Genomic DNA, 22,278 nt, shown 5'->3' on the forward strand with positions numbered 1-22,278 from the left:
GGTTCTAGTTGGCATGAACATTGGTCTTTGCATAATCAACATAGTTAAGATTTGAAGGACAAATTTTAGACCTCTATCAGGATTCTACAACACGTAAGACATTAATGACTCACTGACTTGTAAATTAATGTCTAATTGAAAACAGTTGTCAACAGAAATACATAGCTTCAATGTTTACATTATAAACAACTGTTACGGCACTGGGTGTTTAACAGCGTTCGCCCCAATGTTAGATCCAGCAACTAATCATACTTCTTGTACAGATATCCAACACCATCAGTAATAAACATTTCAAGACTTATTTGCACACTATTTTTGCCTCTTGTGACTGGATGATTATGTGCATTTGGACGCATGCGTGTTCATAATTTCCATCTCTTTCCCAGGCTGGATCTGGCCACATAACACATTGTGTAAGTGAAGGTAAAAATCAGTAGTAGTAGATTACAGTAGTTGTCTAAACATGCATTTTCAGTGTTCAATGGTGACAAAAAGCCTGTATGCAACTCTATTTCTATAACCTATCCATGCCATTGAAATACCAGACAGCCAAATACTTGTCAAACATTTGCAATATCCTCAAAATATATCCTTAAAATAACCACAGGCACAAGTGACATTTTAGGCACATCCTACTCCACAGGAACTCTCTTAATATTCATCCAATAAATTCAGCTTTTAAGAAAATGTAGCTTAAAAAAAAGAAACAATTCTACTGTCATATTTCAAATAGCAATTTTTATTTAAAAACTTTAACCTGAGCATGTTACATCTCTTCAACAGGGCATGCAAATGTCAATAAAAGGTCAATATTTATTTTATTAATGGTACCTCTTTTCCAAATTTCACAATTTCATTCCACACGTTTAAATACAATCAGCAAAACAGAGGCCTGTACCAACCCAAATGTGTGCACTAACCTTTGATGTAAACAAAGCAGAAGTATCCTATAGGCTCATATGGAAACACAAAGTCCCAAACAGGAAGAGCTCTGTCACCCACTGCTACAACGAAGGCAAAACTTGCAGGTTTGAATACTCTATACTTCTGGTCCAGAAATAAATGTACTTTTAAAGAATATCAGCAAGGATTACTTCACCCAAAATGAAAATACTGTCTTAATTTACTCACTTTCATGTTGTTCCAACCTGTGTCTTTTGGAGAGAAAATTAAAGTGACAGCCTAAGGCACCATTCACTTTTTTATTGAATGGAAATAAGATGCAATGCAAGTGAATAGTGACTGAGGCTAAAAGTCTGCCCCACATCATCTATTGTGTTCTGCAAAAAAAAATGAAAAAGGAAATGGGTTGGAACGACATGAGGGTGAGTAAATGAGAGAATTTTCAGTTTTTGGTGAACTATCCCTTTAACGCTAATCCAGTCAAATATACAACATTAAGAGATCTGCTAGGTGCTTCAGCTGAGATAAGACATATACACACAACTTTGTGTGTATATGTGCGTATCTTTGTGCATTGTTTCAAAGCCACAAATGTCCAGTGTTTAACTGTCAAGCTGGAAGGTCATCATGGTGAGGCATGCTGTCACTGGCCAGAATGGAGCTGGAGGTAGGACTGGGGCTCAGGCAAATGGTACTTAGCAAGCTCATGTCCGGAAGACTTGCAGTGACTGACTGAACCTCAAGATCAGAGTTGTCATCATCTTCAGCATTAGACCTCTGACTGACTATCACTCTGAGGATGAACAACAAAAGGAAGAATAAGGTCAAATGTAAGATGTTGAAAGCATAAGGAACATCCTTTGCCAAAGTAATATAGTTTTAGGTGGGTGCACATACCCAGATCTAGTCAGCTGACATCTGTAGGATGTTAAACTGTGGGTGTCAGATCTTTGTCTATGGTAAGACTAGGAAGACCACTATGAATAGAACATATGTGTAACATTTAATAAATTAATAATTCAACCTTACTTGAAAAACAATCTGAAATAAAAATTGATCCTATTAATACACATCCCTAAATATTTTTAGTGCTGTCATTCCATTATAATTTGTAAAATAGTGATTAATCACAATTTTGCTTTGTTAAAGGAATAGTTCACCCAAAAATGAAAATTCTCTCATTAATCACTTACCCTGATTCCATCCCAGATGTGTATGACTGTCTTTCTTCAGCAGAACACAGATGAAGATTTTTAGAAGTTAGAGCTCTGTCAGGTGGTTATAATGGAGGTACATGGGTGCCAGCACTTTGACGATCCAAAAGTCACATTTAGGCAGCAAAAAAGTAATCCATGCAACTCCAGTCGATCAATGAATGATTTTTGAAGCAAATCAAAACGTTTGTGTAAAAAATAAATCCATAATTAAAACTATATTTACCTTTAAAAATCACTTCCTGCCAACAGCTGATGCATTATGTAGCTGTCATGTGACTTAAGCACATCAGTGAGTTCATGCAAGAATTCGGAAGCAGTGCTTTTTTACAACAGGAGAACGAACGTCACGTGAGAGTTCGGCTATTTCAAACAGCATCAGAGCCCTGGATGGAAGCACCGATTTAAAGTTTATAAAATTTGTAATTATCGACTTGTTTCTTACATAAACCTTTCGATTTGATTCAGAAGACATTCATTGCTCGACTGGAGTCACATGGATTACTTTTTTGCTGCTTAAATATGACTTTTGGACCGTCAAAGTGCTGGAACCCTTGTACTGTACGTCCATTATAAGGACCTGACAGAGCTCTAACTTCTTATAAAAATCTTAATTTGTGTTCTGCTAAAGAAAAAAGTCATACACATCTGGAATGGCAACAGGGTAAGTGAATAATGAGAGAATTTTCATTTTGGGGGAACTATTCCTTTAATCATGATTAATAGCTAATTTTGAAAGTGCTGTAGGTTTCTGAGGTTCGAAGGAATTAAATTTAAGACTTAAGGCCAAATAAAGAAAAATGTAAGACCACTTTCACAATAATATATAAAAAAAATAATTCATTAGCTGGAAAATACAAAACCACTCTCTGGACATGTTTTTTTTTTTTTTTTTATATTTTATTGTGCAATGTCACCACTTATGTCAAACATGGAAGTGGTGGCAAAAACCATGTGTAAAAAGTAAACATTTATCAGATTACGTTGTTGAAAAATTATTCCGAGGCCTCTAGTTGACTGCTGCGGCTTCAAGCCATCAACAGAGCTGACTGGACAGAGATCATTTCAACTCACAACTTTGCAGCATAAATTTATAGCGAACATGTTTACATGTTTGTTATTAAATCATTCATTATAGTAATTGTATTGGTAAGAATATGTTTGTATTTACGATGCTTACGTGTCATACTTTCGTTTAATCGTCTAATCTGTCAAATCTAACACAACAATCAGCGGGGGTTCTGCCAACATTTACATTTTAACATTTTTGTAAACAAGAGGATTGGTCTATAGGCCTTATTCACAGTAGTGCCATGTTTGATTTTTAATGGGAATGGAAACTAGGCTGTGAGGGATAGACTTACCATCTCTTCAATGGCATGCACAGTGTAAATCTTTAAAAAGCTCCTAGATCACATCCGATTTTCCACAATTCATGTTGTCTGGAGTTTTTTGTCTACTGAATGTCTTTGAACATATATTTTTTCAACGTTTTGTACACGGAACGATCCAAAAACACTTTAAATTGCAGTACATCTCGTCGAAGGGACTGTATGTCTATCCTGCACAGCCTTGTTGTCATTACAAATCAAAGATGCCGCTGCTGTGAATAAGGTCATGTGTTGAATAACATTTATATATTTTTTCTTGGCAGATACCTTTACCAAATAATTTAACAGGTAATAAAAGGGCAGTTCATTTAAAAATTACATATTTATCATCACAGCTCACCCTTAAGTCAGAGGGTGAAATGGAGATGTTAAGCAAAACGTTTAGTCTCAATTCACTGTCACTGCATCTTGTTTTTCATTCTGTGTAAGTGAATGGTGACCAAAACTCCCTAATATCTCCTTTTGTTATACACTGAAATAAGAACGTCATACAGGTTTGCAACAGCATGAAGGTAGGTGATGAACATTTTTATTTGTGAGTGAAATATCTCAAGTAAAAGTCAAAACTCGTCAGTTACCTTACAAATGGCCATTTAAAGTTGACAAGATGTATTGAAAATGTTAAATTAAATTATGAAGGAGAACTGTGCTACATAATATTGATGTGTACTGAAAACAGATTGTATACTAAATATTAAATATAGATCATATATTTTCATATTATGTATATTATAATTTTAAATAATTATATTATTATTGTTTTGTATATTATAATTGTTAGTTTTTTAATTGACTGAATCAGGTGGCAGAGAAAATACCTGTATATATCAGGTGGAGCTCAAGAGAGGTAGAGATGAGAGATATAACAGGTGTTACTCTGCAGCTGAGTAGTTCTGTTAGCTTTACCATTTTTTTCAAAGGTTAAGTAAAATAAGGATGCGGCAAGATTTGAAAGGCGTCAAAAGACCGCTCGCAAATGGTAACGTTGACAGCTTTGTCGATTATAAGCAGGAGCATGTTAGCGCATCTCTCGCTTACAGAGAAGAAAAATAATGCCATTTGCATTTCTGATTAACGGGTTTATGAAGGTTTATACATGTGTAACCATGCACGATAGAGATGATTTTGACTCATGCAAATTGTGCTGAGTTAAGTGTCTCCTCTATTCATGCTCCCAAATTTAAGACCTCAGCAAACTAAATTAAGACTTCTTGTAACTTAAGATATTACTAAGCCTTACATTTTAAAAAGTAAATTTAAGACTTTTTAAAGACCCACAGAAACCCTGCTTTGCTCATCACTTTAATCACCAAAACTAAATTACTGATGTGCGCGTTGTGAAGCGTGACTCAAGTGTAATGACTGCGGGCAGACATGCAAGGTTCCGCCCTTTCAACAAGTGTTTATGCTGGTTTATACTGTATTAATGGTAAATGCTTTCATCGCAATTAAGAAAAACTTTAATTAATCGCATTCGTTAAAGCGTTCATTTTGACAGCTCTAATTTGAATGCAAAGCATGAGGAATATATAGAACTTTATAAATTATAGGTTTTAAAATTATGTGAAAATGTGCAGTTTAAACAATATTAACTAGAAATGCCATAGCTTATTGATCCAATCAAGACCTGCCTTAAATTATTTCCTGCCAAATATTTTGCCTCACTCTGCTCAATTTAAATTAAATTAAATTAAATTCAGAACTTACGTGATGAACAGAATCTGCAAGGTTACCCAGGTGCACCTTCCTCTCACAAAAATCCTTCAGTAGACTGATACCTAAACAGTACGACATGAGTTGACCTCAGTTACACAAACCAGGACAGTGGAACAGATAATGAACAAACATGCAAACAGTCTTCAAAATATAGATTTCCAAGAGAAATCACATTACACACACCTTTGCTCCTGGTGAGCCAGTATTTCTGTTCCCATTGGTTGAGGAGAATGTTGAGGTATCGCGGTTGCTCAAAGAAGCGGAGGTAGCGGGAGGAAGCATGAGAGGGAAAAACTCGTTCAAAATCGCCTTTACGGCTTAACTCATCCTCACTCTCTGCCAGGACACGCACATCATCAGGTGTCAGCACGTTCAGAACTGTGGCACAGAAATCCTACACACACAAAAAGAAAATACATATATTTTTTTTTTTACTTAAATATGATCAAATGTGCGTGACACTGGATACTGTCATCAGTAAATATCAGCTTGAATTTTATGTGATGTTTGGAAAACATCAGTGTAGCTCTCACAGCCATCAGTCATCAATATCTCAATATATGATAAAAGAGGGAATGTGTTTGTGTACCTGGTCTCCCAAGCGCTGTCTTAGATAAAAGGCTCTCTTAACTTTCTCATCAGTTGAAATGTCCGATCTCCATTTCTCTCTTGCAATTCCACATAAACTGAACAAAAATAGTATAAACTCCATAAGAGACAAGCAGAAAGGATTTAGAAAAGTCTAATATATTGCATATACATGCATTGTATAAAAGAAATGTGTAATGTACATACAATTAAAAGTGAAATTACCTGGGAAAATGAATACTTAAAATGTTTACTTTGTCTTGTTTTACTGTGCAATACAGTATAATACCAGCACTGACCTGCTGGTCAAGCTGCTAGCACTGGAACTGGATGGACTGATGTCTTCTGTCAACGGCAGCACGAAGCCAGCGAGGTTCAGCAGGTCACGTATCATTTGTCCCTTAATGCTGACATCCAGCGCAGTGTTAGAATGCAGGCTAGAGAGGGTGTGAGAGCCACAAGAAACTCTCTGATAAACATAACTGGTACAAAAGTTCAATGAAATAACAGATAGGGAAAATGGTTTCATATATAAATATGCAGTTAAATTAACATCTTTTGAGGATAAAATACTCAAAATACATCACTGAAGAACATCTTGACCTTATATTATTGATGGTGTCTGGAAGTAACTAACTAAAAGTAGTAGACATTACTTGACTACATTTTTCAGCAGCATGACAACATATCAGCTGTTCAAATAGTTCAAAACAGTGCAGCTTTACCAGTAACAAGCTATTATTTTCTAGCAATTAGCAAAGTAGCTTGAAAACTTTATATCACGGCTTATATGTCATACTGTACTGCACATACAACATTACAACTGAGTGAGCTTAATATGCTAAAACACATTCACCTAAAATGTCTCCATCTTAAAGAGCATTGAAAGCTTCATTCATTTGATTGAATTAATTCACTAGGGCAAGTTTATTTCCAAATAAAAATAATAAAACAATTCACTAAATCATTTGAGTCATTACTCCATACTAGTGTTTACAGAAATCATTTTTCATGTAATTTTTGCAATCGACAAAGTGTTTTTTTGTTTTGTTTATTAACCTCAGAGCAATGACTGCGGGTGGACAAGCACATACACGTGTATACAAGTATGACACTGTCACTAAATGAGATCCTTATTGTTTGTGCTAGATAAAAATGGCTTTGTTTCAATAATGTTTCTCAATAGTTACAAAATATAACTAGTGTTTATTAGTAACTTGCAGTGTAGAAATGCATTTTTCAAAAGAGTCCTTTGACTGTAGTCTAACTACTCTTGAGTAACTTGTAACTTGGCAAACTATAGTTTCACAGTATCTTCCCAAGAAACTGAGAATTGGTTTGTTTTAAAGTTGAGCTTCTGCTGAAGGGCAGTTCCTGCACGATGTACCTGGGTGAGATGTTCACCTCCAGGACCCATGGCTTCAGATTCTCATCCAGCATGATGTCAAAGCCAAATAGCTCATGACAGCTGTAGGGAGAATGGACATGCATCTTCACCAAAGTGTTGACATATGGGTCAGACCTGCCATGGGAAGAGACACATAAATGTGTACACACACACACACACACACACACACACACTCATGTTGGTCTACCTATCATTATGAGGACTTTCCATAGACATAATGACTTTTATACTGTATAAACTACAGATTCTATCCTCTAAACCTAACCCTACCCCTAAACCTAACCCTCACAGAAAACCTTCTGCATTTTTACATTTTCAATAAAACATTGTTTAGTATGATTTTTAAGCGATTTGAATTATGGGGACACTACAAATGTCCTCATAAATCACATTTATAGCATAATAACCTTGTAATTACCAGTTTGTAACTTACAAAATTGTCCTCGTAAATCACAAAAACATGCGCACACACACACACACACACAAGTCAAATAAATTACCCCAAAACACTTAGAAACAGACAATAGCTATATGACACTTACGCAATGATGGTCTTGATGACCATATCTTTGATCTTATCCCATATGAGAGATGTGTTGATTCCCTGAGAGCCCAGGTACTGCCAAAGTGCCTTCAAAGCCCTGCAGTAGCATTACAGTTTATTACTATCCTGAGTCCAGTTTTACTATTTCACTTACAATGGTTATCATGAGTGATCCATATCTAACCAGTATAGATCAGGCTCACCTTTGATTCCAGACCAATTGCGTTTTATTCTTACCATTTATGGCCCTTACAGGCTTTGTCATCACTGTTACTCTGATACTCAGAGTTCTTCTTGTTTACACTGTAGTTTGTGAGGTGCATAAACTTGTTGCTGAGGGTTTTCAAAGAAGGAGAGTACCTGTTGAGAAGACAGAAAACACCTTTAATTAAGTTTATATCTCAACTTGTTTCTCCCAAAATACAAATCACTTAAAGTGACAGTTCTCACAAAAATTTTAATTCTGTCATTTACTGTTCCAAACCCTTTATGCTGTTATTTTTCATTGGAACACACACAATACAATTTCTTCACATAGATATTTTCCATACAATAAAAGTTCATAGTGACCATGGGCTGACAAGCTCCAAAAATTACAATAAAGCAAAAAAAAGGTATGCACTCATGCACCATATTACAAGCCATCTGAAGCCATTTGATAGCTTTGTGCATTGTTGTATGAAAACGATCCATGTGAAGATTCTTTAAAAATATTTTTTTATGGTCCACATAAAAACATTAGCATAGGGATTGGAACAGCACGAGGGCAAGTAAATAAATGACACAATTTTCATTTTTGGGTTATTTGTTCTTAAACACAATATCTTATTTTTATGTTTAAATGCTGTCACTTTTAGTGCAATTACATATACTCACTTGCAGCTTGCAAAACGGACTAGTCCATCGTTAAAGATGTAAACACGGAGTGGGTCGTAAGAGGTCACATACACATAGATACGCAGATCAAACTTATTACCACTGATGAGGTAGGGCTTGTGAAGATACCTGCAAAAATACAGATCAACCAGTTTAACAGTTAAAAATAGACTTCTGAAAGCTCTCTTAACAATACATCTTTCGTTATCGACATACTTCTGCACAAGGAGTGGTCTCTTGCGTGGCATTTGGCTCCACTTGTGAATGACCTGAATGCCAATTCCACGTGCCGATGCAGGCTAAAAACAAGAAACGGCAGCTCATCAATGACAAGATTTTTACAGAGCAATTTCACAACAGCTCTTGTGGTGTATAGTTATTTTGATGGTACCGGTTTGACAATCCATTTCTGCTTGCTACCTCCCTCCTCCCAGGCCTTCCTCAGAAGCTTGATATCCTGTGGGAGAATGAAGGAGCGTGGGAAGAAGCCAAACTCTCTCTTGCCAAAGTGTGCCTGCATCTTGGACAGGTTCCTCCACATTCTGTCCTTCCGCCCGATCTGAAAGGAGCCTGGAAAGTGGTTCAGCTGCCAAACAGAAACGCATGCTTATTAACACTCATCTGACAGGAAGTATAAGGCAATTATGAAAAGCCTAAAATTAATACCAGTCACTTGACAGATCATTTTCCAGGTCATACAAGATGATAAATAACTACAATATGTTAATAAAAAGAAAGAAACACATAGCTCAAATAACTTCACATACCTTCTGGTACTCTCGAATGGTCTTGAATCCTGGTGACTTCATATGGTGACCCCAGCAGCCCAGCCAATCATGGCTCTCTAGAATCAACAACAGACAACAGATTGCAAACTAAAGCAAGCATTGATAACTGTGGTAGTATAGTAGCTTACAAAGATTTTCAGCTAACAAACTGAGAGTTTTCAATACTCTCCCACAGTTTAAGATCTCAAACAACAAAACATGAAAAAAGAAGGCTGCTAAAGGAATGTTCCGGGTTCAATACAAGTTAAGCTCAATCGACAGCATTTGTGACAAAATTGATTACCACAAAAATACATTTCAAATTGTCCCTCCTAAAAAAATAAAATCTGGGTTACTTATAATGGAAGTGAATAGGGAAACTTATTGGAGGGTTTAAAGGCAGAAATGTGAAGCTGATAATTTTATAACAGCACTTACATTAATTCTTCTGTTAAAACTTGTGTATTATTTGAAATGTAAAGTTGTTTAAATTGTAATTTTAATAGTCGTTTTAGGGTTTGTTGACATTACATCATGATGGCAAATAAGTTGTAATATTGGCTATAACTTTACACAGAAAAGGTTAGTAAGTTATTTTATCACACTACAATTATGTTAACATACATATTGTTTGTCTTGTGGCTTTACTTTGAAACAGTGAGCATTTAAACATACAGATTGGCCCTACTCACTTCCATTTTTTTTTTTTTTAAAGAAAAGGAGGGGAAAGTCAAAATGTATTTTTGTAGTAATCAATATTATGCCACAAATGCTGTCAATTGAGCTTAACTTGTATTCAACCCAAAATATTCCTTTAACTTACTTTTAGTGGCTTTAAAGTGTGATCTGAAGATGGTGTTTTTCACTATATTGGGAGTGACTGTAGTTATCTTCCATTTGAGTAGCTTCCTCTGTTCAGGAGACAACAACTCCACTGTAAAATGGGGAAAAAAAATACAGAATTAAGGAAACATACTATAAATGAAAGGTAACGGCTTGAATGACTTGTATGTGTGTGCCAACCTCTTTCATTGGCAGTGCCGAAGTACAGCGTGGGGGGCATGTGGGGGAAGAGACTGGGCACAAGAGCGGATCTCTCCACCAGATCCCCCTCCACATCAGGACTCATGGGATCCTCGACACTAAAAAACACAAGCACTATTAGTACAATCAATATTACACTAGGCATGTGCAAAACTACATATTTTCAAAATAGACGAATCATTTTAAAGTACAAAAATGACTTACAAATATTTAACAAATAAAAAGGATAAACAGCTTAAACTTATTGCAAAAAATAAATATATATCCTAGTTCTCTGAGATTGGAGACCTTAAGATTGTGTATACAAACTGGACAATTTTTCACAGCAGGCATTTTGGGTCTGACAGTAATTGTCTTGAATTTTATAGTTGAAAGCAGTAGATTTGCTACACAAGTTGTATTTCGATAGCTATAGCAGCAGTGCTTTACAGAGTATGAATTTAGAGGCAACTACTCTTGAGAGCTTTTGCATGCTAAAAATACTGCTCACCATACTGCAAAGATAACCGTTTTGCCCATCCCTACAATACACAGCTTCTAAATATACAAAACATTTCAACTATTTAAAATATGATTCGAGAATAGATAAGTGAAATCCCAAAACAGTTTTCAATTCTTATTGCAAAATTTGCATACTGTTGTAACCCTTTACAACAGTACAAGAACAGTGTTGTAAGCCATTATTTTCATTTAAAGCCCTATGAAAGTAATATAGAAAAACATAACTCACATTACAGTCATGTAGCACAAAGTAGCCTGCAGAGGTTCTCGTTTCAAAACTTTGGATACAACTGGCACTAACTCGCAAAACGTTTAAGGTAATACTCAACAAGTGCCTTTACTTTGAGTGGTAAAAACCCCTCAAAAAAACAAAACCAGAAAACACCTACTACAAACAAACCCATCCACTGTTCGCCACCTCATGACAATGGTTACACAGGCATGACACAATCAACTACACACTAATTTTTCTGTTATAGAGGGCAGCTCTACTTCTATCACACAAGCACAATTGTGGGACCATTCTACAGGCATCTGGCTTTAAAGCTTTTCATGACAGCAACCACTAGAACATAAAAATCAGGTACTCCTCTGTGTGTTCATCGTACTATCACCATAGTCATGTCAGGTGACCAGAGGAGAAGCAAAAAAGTAGCTCTTCCACTGTTATCTAGCTATAATACTTAGCCTTACTTCTTACTCAAAAACTCTGTGTTAAGAGTAAACCTTCAGCAGATCACCAGCAATCGAGACAAAGCCAGGATTTGCAAACAAAGAGATCTTTGAATAAGCAAAAAAGGGGTATTTAGCAGAACAACTGTGTGTCTGTGTCAAGACAATGCATTCACAATATAAAACATCATACATAATACTAAGATTCTTCCTTGCATAATTAAATGTTTTTACTTTGATGAGGCTGCCATGGATGTTGTCGAGGAGATATCACAATCCGAGTCATCTAGGGAGCAAATAAAGAAACATTGGCTTTAATGAAAAAGCCAGACAATGGTAACCAAAGTTGACAGTGACCATAAACAAATAAAACCAAATACGTTTTGGGTAAGTTTGCTGAGGTTGAAGTAACAGTAAGAGACAGTTTTGTTACAATCACCACTTAAGTTATTCTCCAGCTTATTTGGAAGCTCCTCCTCATCACCATCTAGGAGTATTTCTTGTCTGAAAGTAAATGCAAGAACATTTTCAGATGTCAGTACAATTGTTGGGAGTAATAGAAGTGATGTCCAAAACACTCATCACATCCAAATCGCTTATTTTTCTATTGAGACAATTCTAAAAGCAATAGTTCTTCCCCAAAAAATTTGAAATCTGCCATCATTTACTTACCCTCATGTGTTCCAAACCTGTATGACTTTCTTCCATGAGACACAAAAAAGGGGATCTAAGCCAAAATAACAGCCTCAGTCACCATTCACTTTTATTGTATGGAAAAAACATGCAATGAAAATAAATGATGACTGAGACTAACATAATGCCTAATATCTTTTGTATTTCATAGAAAAATAAAAATCAGGTTTGGAATAGGGATGTGCGGAACAACTAATTTCACTGGCATTTAAGGAGCCGACTAGTCTAAAGAGTCAAAAAACATTGGGCCTCATTCATGATGTTGTAAATGTCCAAAATAATTGGGAGTAACTTCCATATAAAATGGAGCTTCCCGAAAACATTCCACTGGATTCACGAACGCTTCGTATTCCCCATATTTGTTAGTATAATGTGTTTATGTTAGTAAAATCCAGACGTTCGTAAATAGAGCGCGTGTGCACGTTTATTCACAATTATAATCCATGCCCATGAATCGCCATATAAGAAAAGGTTCAGAATTGCTATTAAATATACATGTGAATAGTAATAAAATGCTTTGTTTTTTTGGAGTCCATTCATATCGTAAAATATTGATTTAGCAAACACTTGCATCCAAAAATAAAGTGAGGATATTAGTTATTTGCTGTCATCAGAGTTTTTTTTGTGAATTAAACTGTCCAAGAGGTCAATAAAAATGGTTTGACATGAAGCTTTAGTATAAAAAATTCAGTTCATGCTGACAGGAAGATGTCCACCACCTACTCTGGTTAGATGGTGCATCGCCAGCATCATTAGAGAAACTTTGAGTACATCCAACTGTACAGTGATACTTCCCTTGCAACAGGAAAAATCTTCAAAGAAATTGATAGAATGCAAGAAGGTCTTTGATCGAAATACTGTAAGATAAGTTGTTTATGCACCTGCCCGAGATTCATTTATGGTTATACCACTGACCATACAACAACTTAACATGCACTTACAGATGCCTATACTAAATTATGAATATAATAATACAGCTTTATTACAGCTAATATATACAATTATGTAATTTATTACATACAGCTATATATATATATATATATATATATATATATATATATATATACACACACACTCTCCTCTCCACCAATAGCTGGTGTGTGGTGAGCGTAATGGCACACTATGGCTGCAGTCGCATCATCCAGGTGGATGCTGCACACTGGTGAATGTTGAGGAGAGTCCCGTTCACTGTGTAAAGTGCTTTGAGTGTAGTGTCAGAAAAGCACTATATAAATGTAACATTCATTAATTCATATATATATATATAAAAATTCCAGCCAGTCACGTTAGAGGGCATAATTTTTTTCTGAGAAAATCCAATGCAAACCCATGTCAAGAACTTCTGCTGGAAATAAGCGGAGTTGGGAAAAAACTATACGTTAAAAAAATAAATGAAAGCAACAAAGAAACATTTCTAAATAAAAGCTTTTCTTTTTTTTTTCAAAGGTTAATTTAAATCATTTAATACATATATACAGTGAGGAAAATAAGTATTTGAACACCCTGCTATTTTGCAAGTTCTCCTACTTAGAAATCATGGAGGGGTCTGAAATTGTCATCGTAGGTGCATGTCCACTGTGAGAGACATAATCTAAAAAAAAAAAATCCAGAAATCACAATGTATGATTTTTTAACTATTTATTTGTATGATACAGCTGCAAATAAGTATTTGAACACCTGTCTATCAGCTAGAATTCTGACCCTCAAAGACCTGTTAGTCTGCCTTTAAAATGTCCACCTCCACTCCATTTATTATCCTAAATTAGATGCACCTGTTTGAGGTCGTTAGCTGCATAAAGACACCTGTCCACCCCATACAATCAGTAAGAATCCAACTACTAACATGGCCAAGACCAAAGAGCTGTCCAAAGACACTAGAGACAAAATTGTACACCTCCACAAGGCTGGAAAGGGCTACGGGGAAATTGCCAAGCAGCTTGGTGAAAAAAAGGTCCACTGTTGGAGCAATCATTAGAATATGGAAGAAGCTAAACATGACTGTCAATCTCCCTCGGACTGGGGCTCCATGCAAGATCTCACCTCGTGGGGTCTCAATGATCCTAAGAAAGGTGAGAAATCAGCCCAGAACTACACTGGAGGAGCTGGTCAATGACCTGAAAAGAGCTGGGACCACTGTTTCCAAGGTTACTGTTGGTAATACACTAAGACGTCATGGTTTGAAATCATGCATGGCACGGAAGGTTCCCCTGCTTAAACCAGCACATGTCAAGGCCCGTCTTAAGTTTGCCAATGACCATTTGGATGATCCAGAGGAGCCATGGGAGAAAGTCATGTGGTCAGATGAGACCAAAATAGAACTTTTTGGTCATAATTCCACTAACCGTGTTTGGAGGAAGAAGAATGATGACTACCATCCCAAGAACACCATCCCTACTGTGAAGCATGGGGGTGGTAGCATCATGCTTTGGGGGTGTTTTTCTGCACATGGGACAGGGCGACTGCACTGTATTAAGGAGAGGATGACCGGGGCCATGTATTGCGAGATTTTGGGGAACAACCTCCTTCCCTCAGTTAGAGCATTGAAGATGGGTCGAGGCTGGGTCTTCCAACATGACAATGACCCGAAGCAGACAGCCAGGATAACCAAGAAGTGGCTCTGTAAGAAGCATATCAAGGTTCTGGCGTGGCCTAGCCAGTCTCCAGACCTAAAACCAATAGAGAATCTTTCGAAGGAGCTCAAACTCCGTGTTTCTCAGCGACAGCCCAGAAACCTGACTGATCTAGAGAAGATCTGTGTGGAGGAGTGGGCCAAAATCCCTCCTGCAGTGTGTGCAAACCTGGTGAAAAACTACAGGAAACGTTTGACCTCTGTAATTGCAAACAAAGGCTACTGTACCAAATATTAACATTGATTTTCTCAGGTGTTCAAATACTTATTTGCAGCTGTATCATACAAATAAATAGTTAAAAAATCATACATTGTGATATCTGGATTTGTTTTTTTAGATTATGTCTCTCACAGTCGACATGCACCTACGATGACAACTTCAGACCCCTCCATGATTTCTAAGTGGGAGAACTTGCAAAATAGCAGGGTGTTCAAATACTTATTTTCCTCACTGTATATATATATATATATATATATTTTTTTTTTTTACATTACTTAATTTAAATTCTATCAAAATGTAGTCATGGCAGTTTGTCTGAAAGTACACAATGTGTTCGGATGTCTGACGCATGATTTACACATGGTCGGGAGCAGGTGTTTATTTTGTTTGTACCAACTAACGTTTTTAAGATAGAAAAATATTTAATGAATCATAAAATGCATGTCAGACCAGCTTAAACAATTTACACAAACATTTGTTCTGCTTGTGTTTCATGAATGAGGCACATTTTGACCCATTAAATATACTTATTCTATTCCAACAACAGCCAAATCGATCTCTAAATTCCACTAAAAATGGGCATTTCTCCACAATGTGCTTGCCTTTCATTATGATCATTGTACATTAAATATAGAACATGGAACACATTCATTGAATTAACATTAGCAAATATTTATTGAAAACAATTGAATGAATAGTGCAGGACCAATATAGCAACCCAAACAGTCAGGATATTGTTGAAAATAATTAACAGGTAAGCCAAATCTATGAGAGGGAAATAATTAGCATATTTCATGATGTGCATTTGTCTATGATCTATTATGACAGCTGTACAGTTAAGAAAGTTAATCAATAACAATTACAATGTAAAAAAGCCCTGTGAGAAATGTACAATAAACCTTTTTTATGGTTCAAAACATGACATGCACACTGAATGATAAAGCAGTCGGCACATCGTTGAAAATAGCATTCTTTATCAGCAGGGTCAAATAATTTGCATACCAAACCTAAAACAGTAATTTTCTAGACTACAAACTTAGAGCATTCAATTTTGAGGAGCAAAATTAACACGTCAAAATGGTCCGATGAAAAACGGGACGTGACTCACCTGAGGCGATTATTATGCAATTGAAAAAGCCCACTGGGTGGGAAAATAACTTACAAGCATGCACAGATTTAAAGAACATCCCACACCATCACTGTGAACAAAGTGATTTCCATAGATTTTTTTACTCGTCTTCTGAGAGGACATTTTTTTGCATGCACCATGAGTTAGAGGAAGCTGCCTGAGGTGAAATGAAATGTTGTATACATCTGCTCCAGATATCCCCCTTTTTGATTATTTTATGATTAATTATATTTAAAATGTAACATTAACATGACAGTAATTTAAGGGCAGCCTTGATAAAAATATAAGCCAAATATAAGTGTAAAAAAGTTGAACAGTTTAATGGAGAAAAATACTGACCAACTAATTATTCCAGTGTCGACTAGAAGCATCAGAACCATTTAGTTGACTAAACGAGCACATTCCTAGTTTGGAACAACATGAGGGTGAGTAAATGAACTTTCCCTTTTCCATCGAGCCAAAACAATTTGTTGAACCTTTTTATCACTCCACTGAAAGGGAAAACTTTGGGAGAAAATGTAGGAATCAACAAATGAAAAATGAAATAAATAAATAAATAAATAAATGTAATTAAAAAAAAAATGCTACATGGGGAATTGGGGGAATGCTTTTAAGTCATGTTTTAAAATGAAACAATGACTGTTTTTTGAAAACGTGGATTGAAATGAACTATTTAACGAGCTGATTTACTAAAATGAATCTGACTTCCTAATGCAAAGATCTTTAAAGAACTACATACTTAAATGGTACTAGTAAAGTTAAATTATAAATGCACACACCTCTGAACATCGGCATCATCCTGCTCTTCTTTAAGTTTCATTGGGCAAAGTCCTGTGTCCATATGAGAGAATTCTTCCTTTGTGAGGTGAATGGCAGATATCTGGTTTGTAACTGTGTAAACAGACGGTGACCGAGGACAGGTCACATTGTGGCCCGTTACCTCTGGAATGGTACTGTTGGTTTCAGTGGGAGCAAAACACAATTCCTCATCTTCATAAGTAAGGCAGATGGGAACAGTAATATTTGTGGTTATATCACCACCTGAACTGCAGAGATGTTTCATGTTGGTTTCTGGTTGCTTGTTCAGACCATTTAGCATCCTGTGTCTTGAATGTACATTGCTTCTGGCGAGTTTTTGAACAGCATATTCACTGGTACCTTGTACCAAGCAGCATTCAATGGTATGCTCATTTCTTCTGCCATTTTCCACTAATGTCTTCTCAAGCTGCAGAATATCCTTGGCCGCCTTGCTAGGATTCATAAGCACATCTGTGCATATGTCTTTCAAAGGCACAGTTGGTTGGGTAAGTTTTTTTGCATCAACTTTGAGGCCTCTGGAAATGGTTCCATTGGAGTGTGAGCCAGATTTACAAATGGCAGTAATGTGCAAGTCACTGTTCTCTTGTTTAGAGTATGAAGGAATTTTGGCATTAGGGGGTTGCACAACTCCATTGCTGTTGTACCAGAGCTTGTTGCTCGTCCAAAGAAAAGACTGATTAGTAGGCATGGTTTTCTCAATTACTACCGAGGCCCTTTGAGAAGAGGACTTGGGAGGGGAGGGACAGGCAGGGCAAACAGAAAGCTGAGGCGAAAAAGCCCGTTTTCCTAGCAGTCCTGTCTTTAGCCGAAATGGAGCAAGGTTCCAGTGGGGTTGACAGTTGTAGGTAGTTGGCTCCTGTTGGCTGAGGCTATGGCACGCAGCAGGAGCAGCATTAATATATGGCAAGCTCTTAGATAAAACACTGTGTGTATTTAAACCATTACTAGCACCATTCAAATAATTATTACTTGGGCTCTGTGCACGGCTGACTCTTACAGCAGAGGTGGTAGAGGCTACGGGCACATGTGGATAGGCACGTTGTGAGGGGATCCCTGAGACACAATAGGGCTGATCATACTGCACTCTCACATTAGGGTGAGACACTGAATCACCAGCACCAGCTTGCAATCTCTTTCTTTCAGCGCTGGAGGACCCTCGTACATTGGGTGAATAGACTACAGCAGACTTGGCTTGAATAATGAGGGCTGGCCGTGATGCCCCATTCCTCAAGTCTTCAACTTCACTGGAGGCCATTAATTGCCATCTCACACCCCCCTCCCTGGCATGGGCTCAGGCACACACTTAAGTAAAGAATCTACATCTGTAAGAGAGAGAGAGAGAGAGAGAGAGAGAGAGAAATAAATGGTCATTTATCTAAAGCTCATGCTGAGTTTTAACATTTCCTTGTGGCTCTTAAATTTTATTTCAACACGTTACTAACAGTTGAAGTTACTGTCTAGTCTACAAACAAATGCTTGCTGTTTTTTGGCCCCCCAAGAAAAGAACTGCTTTCAAAGAGTGCTTCGCTCAAATTGAATTGAAGATTATTCAAATTGAAGATTATTGGAGATGTAGGCTTCTATACATTTTCATCAGGTTCGGAGGATTCGGACAAAATCTGAATTTGACATAATTTATGATATTTTACAGATCACCATGACTTTTATCACGTCTGCTATAGCAAGACCATAATCATACAGGTATATTGGACCAAGCTAAAATGGTTTCGCTGATAGATTTTTCACTGTATGTCATAAATGTCCATTTTAGCAGATTTCCATTTGTATGTAACTGTCAGGTACAAATTATTTGAATTAATCCTTATTATTGAACAAATGCCACCAATAAGACCCTTGACAGACAGGCTGATGTTACGCTGGCTTGAGATTAAGTTTTACTTGGCACAAGCTTTCATAATGATATATATATATATATATATATATATACATATATACATATACATATACATATATATATATATATACACACATACATACATACATATATACATACATATACACACACACACACACACACACACACACACACACACACACACACACACCTCATTCCATATATGAAATTATGAGCAAATACTCTTTAAACACCACTGCATCCATATTCAACATAACAGTAAAGGTGTGTATACCGTATATGTACTTTTCTAAATCTCTATTTGGTCTGAAATATAGTGGGATGGGGGATGATGGATGGGCACCAATAAAGCCCAAAAAAGATTTTTAGGTGCGCATCTCACAAGGTTCAGAGGCATAGCCAGTGTTCTCGGGCTGATTTTCAATGAATTTAGGCCAACAGAAATGTCAATACATTAAAACAGCATTTCATGAGGCTAGCCAACTCTAACACCTTCCCTTTCCCTTTCCAGACTTAAGAACCAGCTTGATATCATTTTTGACTTTCCCTTTGGCTGGCATTGAGCTTTGGGCAAGCTAACACGTATGAACAGTGCTTAATTTTTTTTTTTTAATGATTCAAAGCAGACATAAAGACATTGACTCAAAATGTAGTGAGTTGCCTGCCTAGACAGCATTTCTGGGCATCTTATGTGAGTTATAAGCTGTCAAAGTACGCAGCACACTCAATTTTGAGCCACAGCCAAAGTAAGGCTAACTGTTAGCTTGTTAGCTTACAACACAACACTCGCCTCACAGTAATGCAACATCTTTACAACAATATTACCAGCATATTTTTTTTTTTGAAAGGACAAACGCGTATTTTTTTTTATCCTATTATTTAGTAAAATAAAAAGATTTATGTTTATTTCAGTACTGACAAAAAATAAAAAATAAAAATAAAACTTCTTACCGGCTCTGTATGACAGTGATTTCTACGGTTGCCTCAAACTCATGAGCCTCGAGCTCGAGAAACCCGCCTCGTGCTCTCTGAGTTCTGCCATAAACACACATATGCCTGAACCATAATAAAAGTTTAATCTGTTCATAAAATCTTGACATTTTAAACTAGATGAAGTGTGTAACTTTAAAGTTCCATAAATTATAGCATACATAAAGAGAAAATATTATTTTAACTATGCAGAAAAATTATTGACATTTGTTTTACAATATACATTTTATATTGGTCCATGTTATATTGTAATAATAATAATAATAATACATTGAATACAATTAAAATTAAATATGTACACTCACAGAAAGTTCTGATATAATGAGAAAGTTATCAAAAATTAATTAGTCACATACCTTGTGAAAAATGTAGGATTTTAGGGATAGCATACTAAACTGAATTATCTCCAACTTAAATAGAGGACACTCTTCTCAACCAAGGGACACTTTCTGTGCTAAACTAATTCAAAATCCTTTCCAGTTATTGAAAACTCCTTTACAGAATGAAGTAACCCAGTTTCACCATCTCACACGCACTTAAAATGAAATATGCGTTGTGACAAACCACCTGCATTTCAAACGCTCAGCAGGTCACCATGATGTTGTGCCCTTACCAGTTGACACACATACAAAGCAAACAAAGTTGCTAGAGAACACACGCTCTGTTGAACTTACAGGTCCTGATGGATTTACATTAACCTCTGTTCTAGTCCTTTCAGACTGAATTGAAAATGACTTAGGTTGTACCCCTCTAGCGACCCTGATAAAAGTCCAGTGCTGTGCTATGGTGTAAGATACAGCTTAAATTCTCAGGTGAGCAAGGGCCTGATCTGATCTTTCCTTCCATGAGACCTAAACTGACATGATATTGGATAGGGTTACATTTGCAGAACTGAAGTTGTGGTTACATCACCATGGAAAGTCAAGGCACTAGTTTGAACTATTCACACATGGTAAATAGGCCATGGTTAAAGTTAAGTCAGGGGAAATATCTAAGAATAAATGATAAAACAGGTAGACAAGTATGACTGGTTCATTATTCAGAACAAATTAAACTGAGTTTTTTTTTCCAGGACTGCTTAGTATGTACTAAAACAAAAGACCAAGTGCCTCTATTCTTTCTTACCGCATATTTATTTTAAAATATGTATAAATGTTTTATGCAAATTTTTTACACATAATAAAATTTATTCTTTACTGTAGATATATTTTTTAATAATGAAGGTGGGGAACAAAGTTTACACACACATTATTTCGTTTACCTCGACGAACACACACACACACACACACACACACACACACACACACACACACACACACACATGTTGTGTTTCCATGTTTTATGGGGACTTTCCATAGACATAATGGTTTTTATACTGTACAAACTTTATATTCTATCCCCTAAACCTAACCCTACCCCTAAACCTAACCCTCACAGAAAACTTTCTGCATTTTTACATTTTCAAAAAACATAATTTAGTATGATTTATAAGCTGTTTTCCTCATGGGGACCGACAAAATGTCCCCACAAGGTCAAAAATTTCGGGTTTTACTATCCTTATGGGGACATTTGGTCCCCACAAAGTGATAAATACACGCTCACACATACACACACACACACACACACACACACACACACATGCACAGTGTCCTTCCTACCTCCTTCCATTCTTTTGACTTTTCCTGCATTTTGTCCTTAAACATACTGTATTCTTCTATGGCCACAAAAGAATACTAACTCAACATGAGCGGTGTAAATGTGTAAAATGTAATGCAAAAATTTATGTGTTATTAAATTTAAGAAATCATTCATGTAAAAATTTTTCCACATGCTTATTATTACTATGTGGCCATTTTAACCCAGCATTGTGTTGAAAACAAACAAACAACAACAAACAAAATACAACCCAGCACACTGCTTAACTCATTTACAGTTTTTCATAATTGCTAAGACACATTTATTGAAACCTTCACCCATTTTCTCTCAACTTTAAACACAAACTCTTCAAACTACACTCACAAAACCCATGACTCTTCTGGCAAAATCAAAAAATCACCTCAAAACCATTTCATCTGTGCTCAAAACCAAACAATGCTTTCAGATAATACACACAGCCAGTCAATATATAAACACTACAGAGCATTTATTAGACACTACAGCAAAAAAATGGAGAACACGGTGTCCAGGGCATGTAGTTCCAGAATTGTTAAATTTTTGTTATTACATACACAGTTTATTTTAAATCCTGGTATCATTTAGTGATTTATTATTTAAAAACAAAGACGAAACCTAGGAGAT

The 22,278-nt window shown here is 36.3% G+C and overlaps 1 protein-coding gene across 2 annotated transcripts; it reads right to left on the reverse strand.

Annotated features, from left to right (window-relative positions):
- Positions 1 to 768: 768 nt before the first annotated feature.
- On the reverse strand, positions 769 to 19,993 carry ttll4 (tubulin tyrosine ligase-like family, member 4). Of its 2 annotated transcripts, XR_007972019.1 has the most exons (19): positions 19,942 to 19,993; positions 17,075 to 18,436; positions 12,064 to 12,128; positions 11,859 to 11,910; positions 10,431 to 10,549; positions 10,231 to 10,341; positions 9,408 to 9,484; positions 9,032 to 9,226; positions 8,857 to 8,939; positions 8,641 to 8,769; positions 8,002 to 8,124; positions 7,763 to 7,861; positions 7,200 to 7,334; positions 6,112 to 6,249; positions 5,814 to 5,910; positions 5,408 to 5,618; positions 5,216 to 5,286; positions 1,801 to 1,880; positions 769 to 1,696 (listed from the first exon to the last, which is right to left on the reverse strand). XR_007972019.1 is itself a non-coding variant. In XM_052142775.1 (18 exons), exons 2-18 carry the CDS (start codon positions 18,367 to 18,369, stop codon positions 1,673 to 1,675), a joined length of 3,024 nt encoding a protein of 1,007 aa, XP_051998735.1. In that variant the 5' UTR covers positions 18,370 to 18,436; positions 19,942 to 19,993; the 3' UTR covers positions 769 to 1,672. The 2 variants fall into 2 exon arrangements, 1 of the variants encoding a protein (XP_051998735.1); XM_052142775.1 differs by lacking the exon at positions 1,801 to 1,880.
- Between the last annotated feature and the right edge of the window lie 2,285 nt (positions 19,994 to 22,278).

The sequence above is a fragment of the Xyrauchen texanus genome, chromosome 14, assembly GCF_025860055.1.
Source record: "Xyrauchen texanus isolate HMW12.3.18 chromosome 14, RBS_HiC_50CHRs, whole genome shotgun sequence".
In the NCBI taxonomy this organism is placed as follows: Eukaryota; Metazoa; Chordata; class Actinopteri; order Cypriniformes; family Catostomidae; genus Xyrauchen; species Xyrauchen texanus.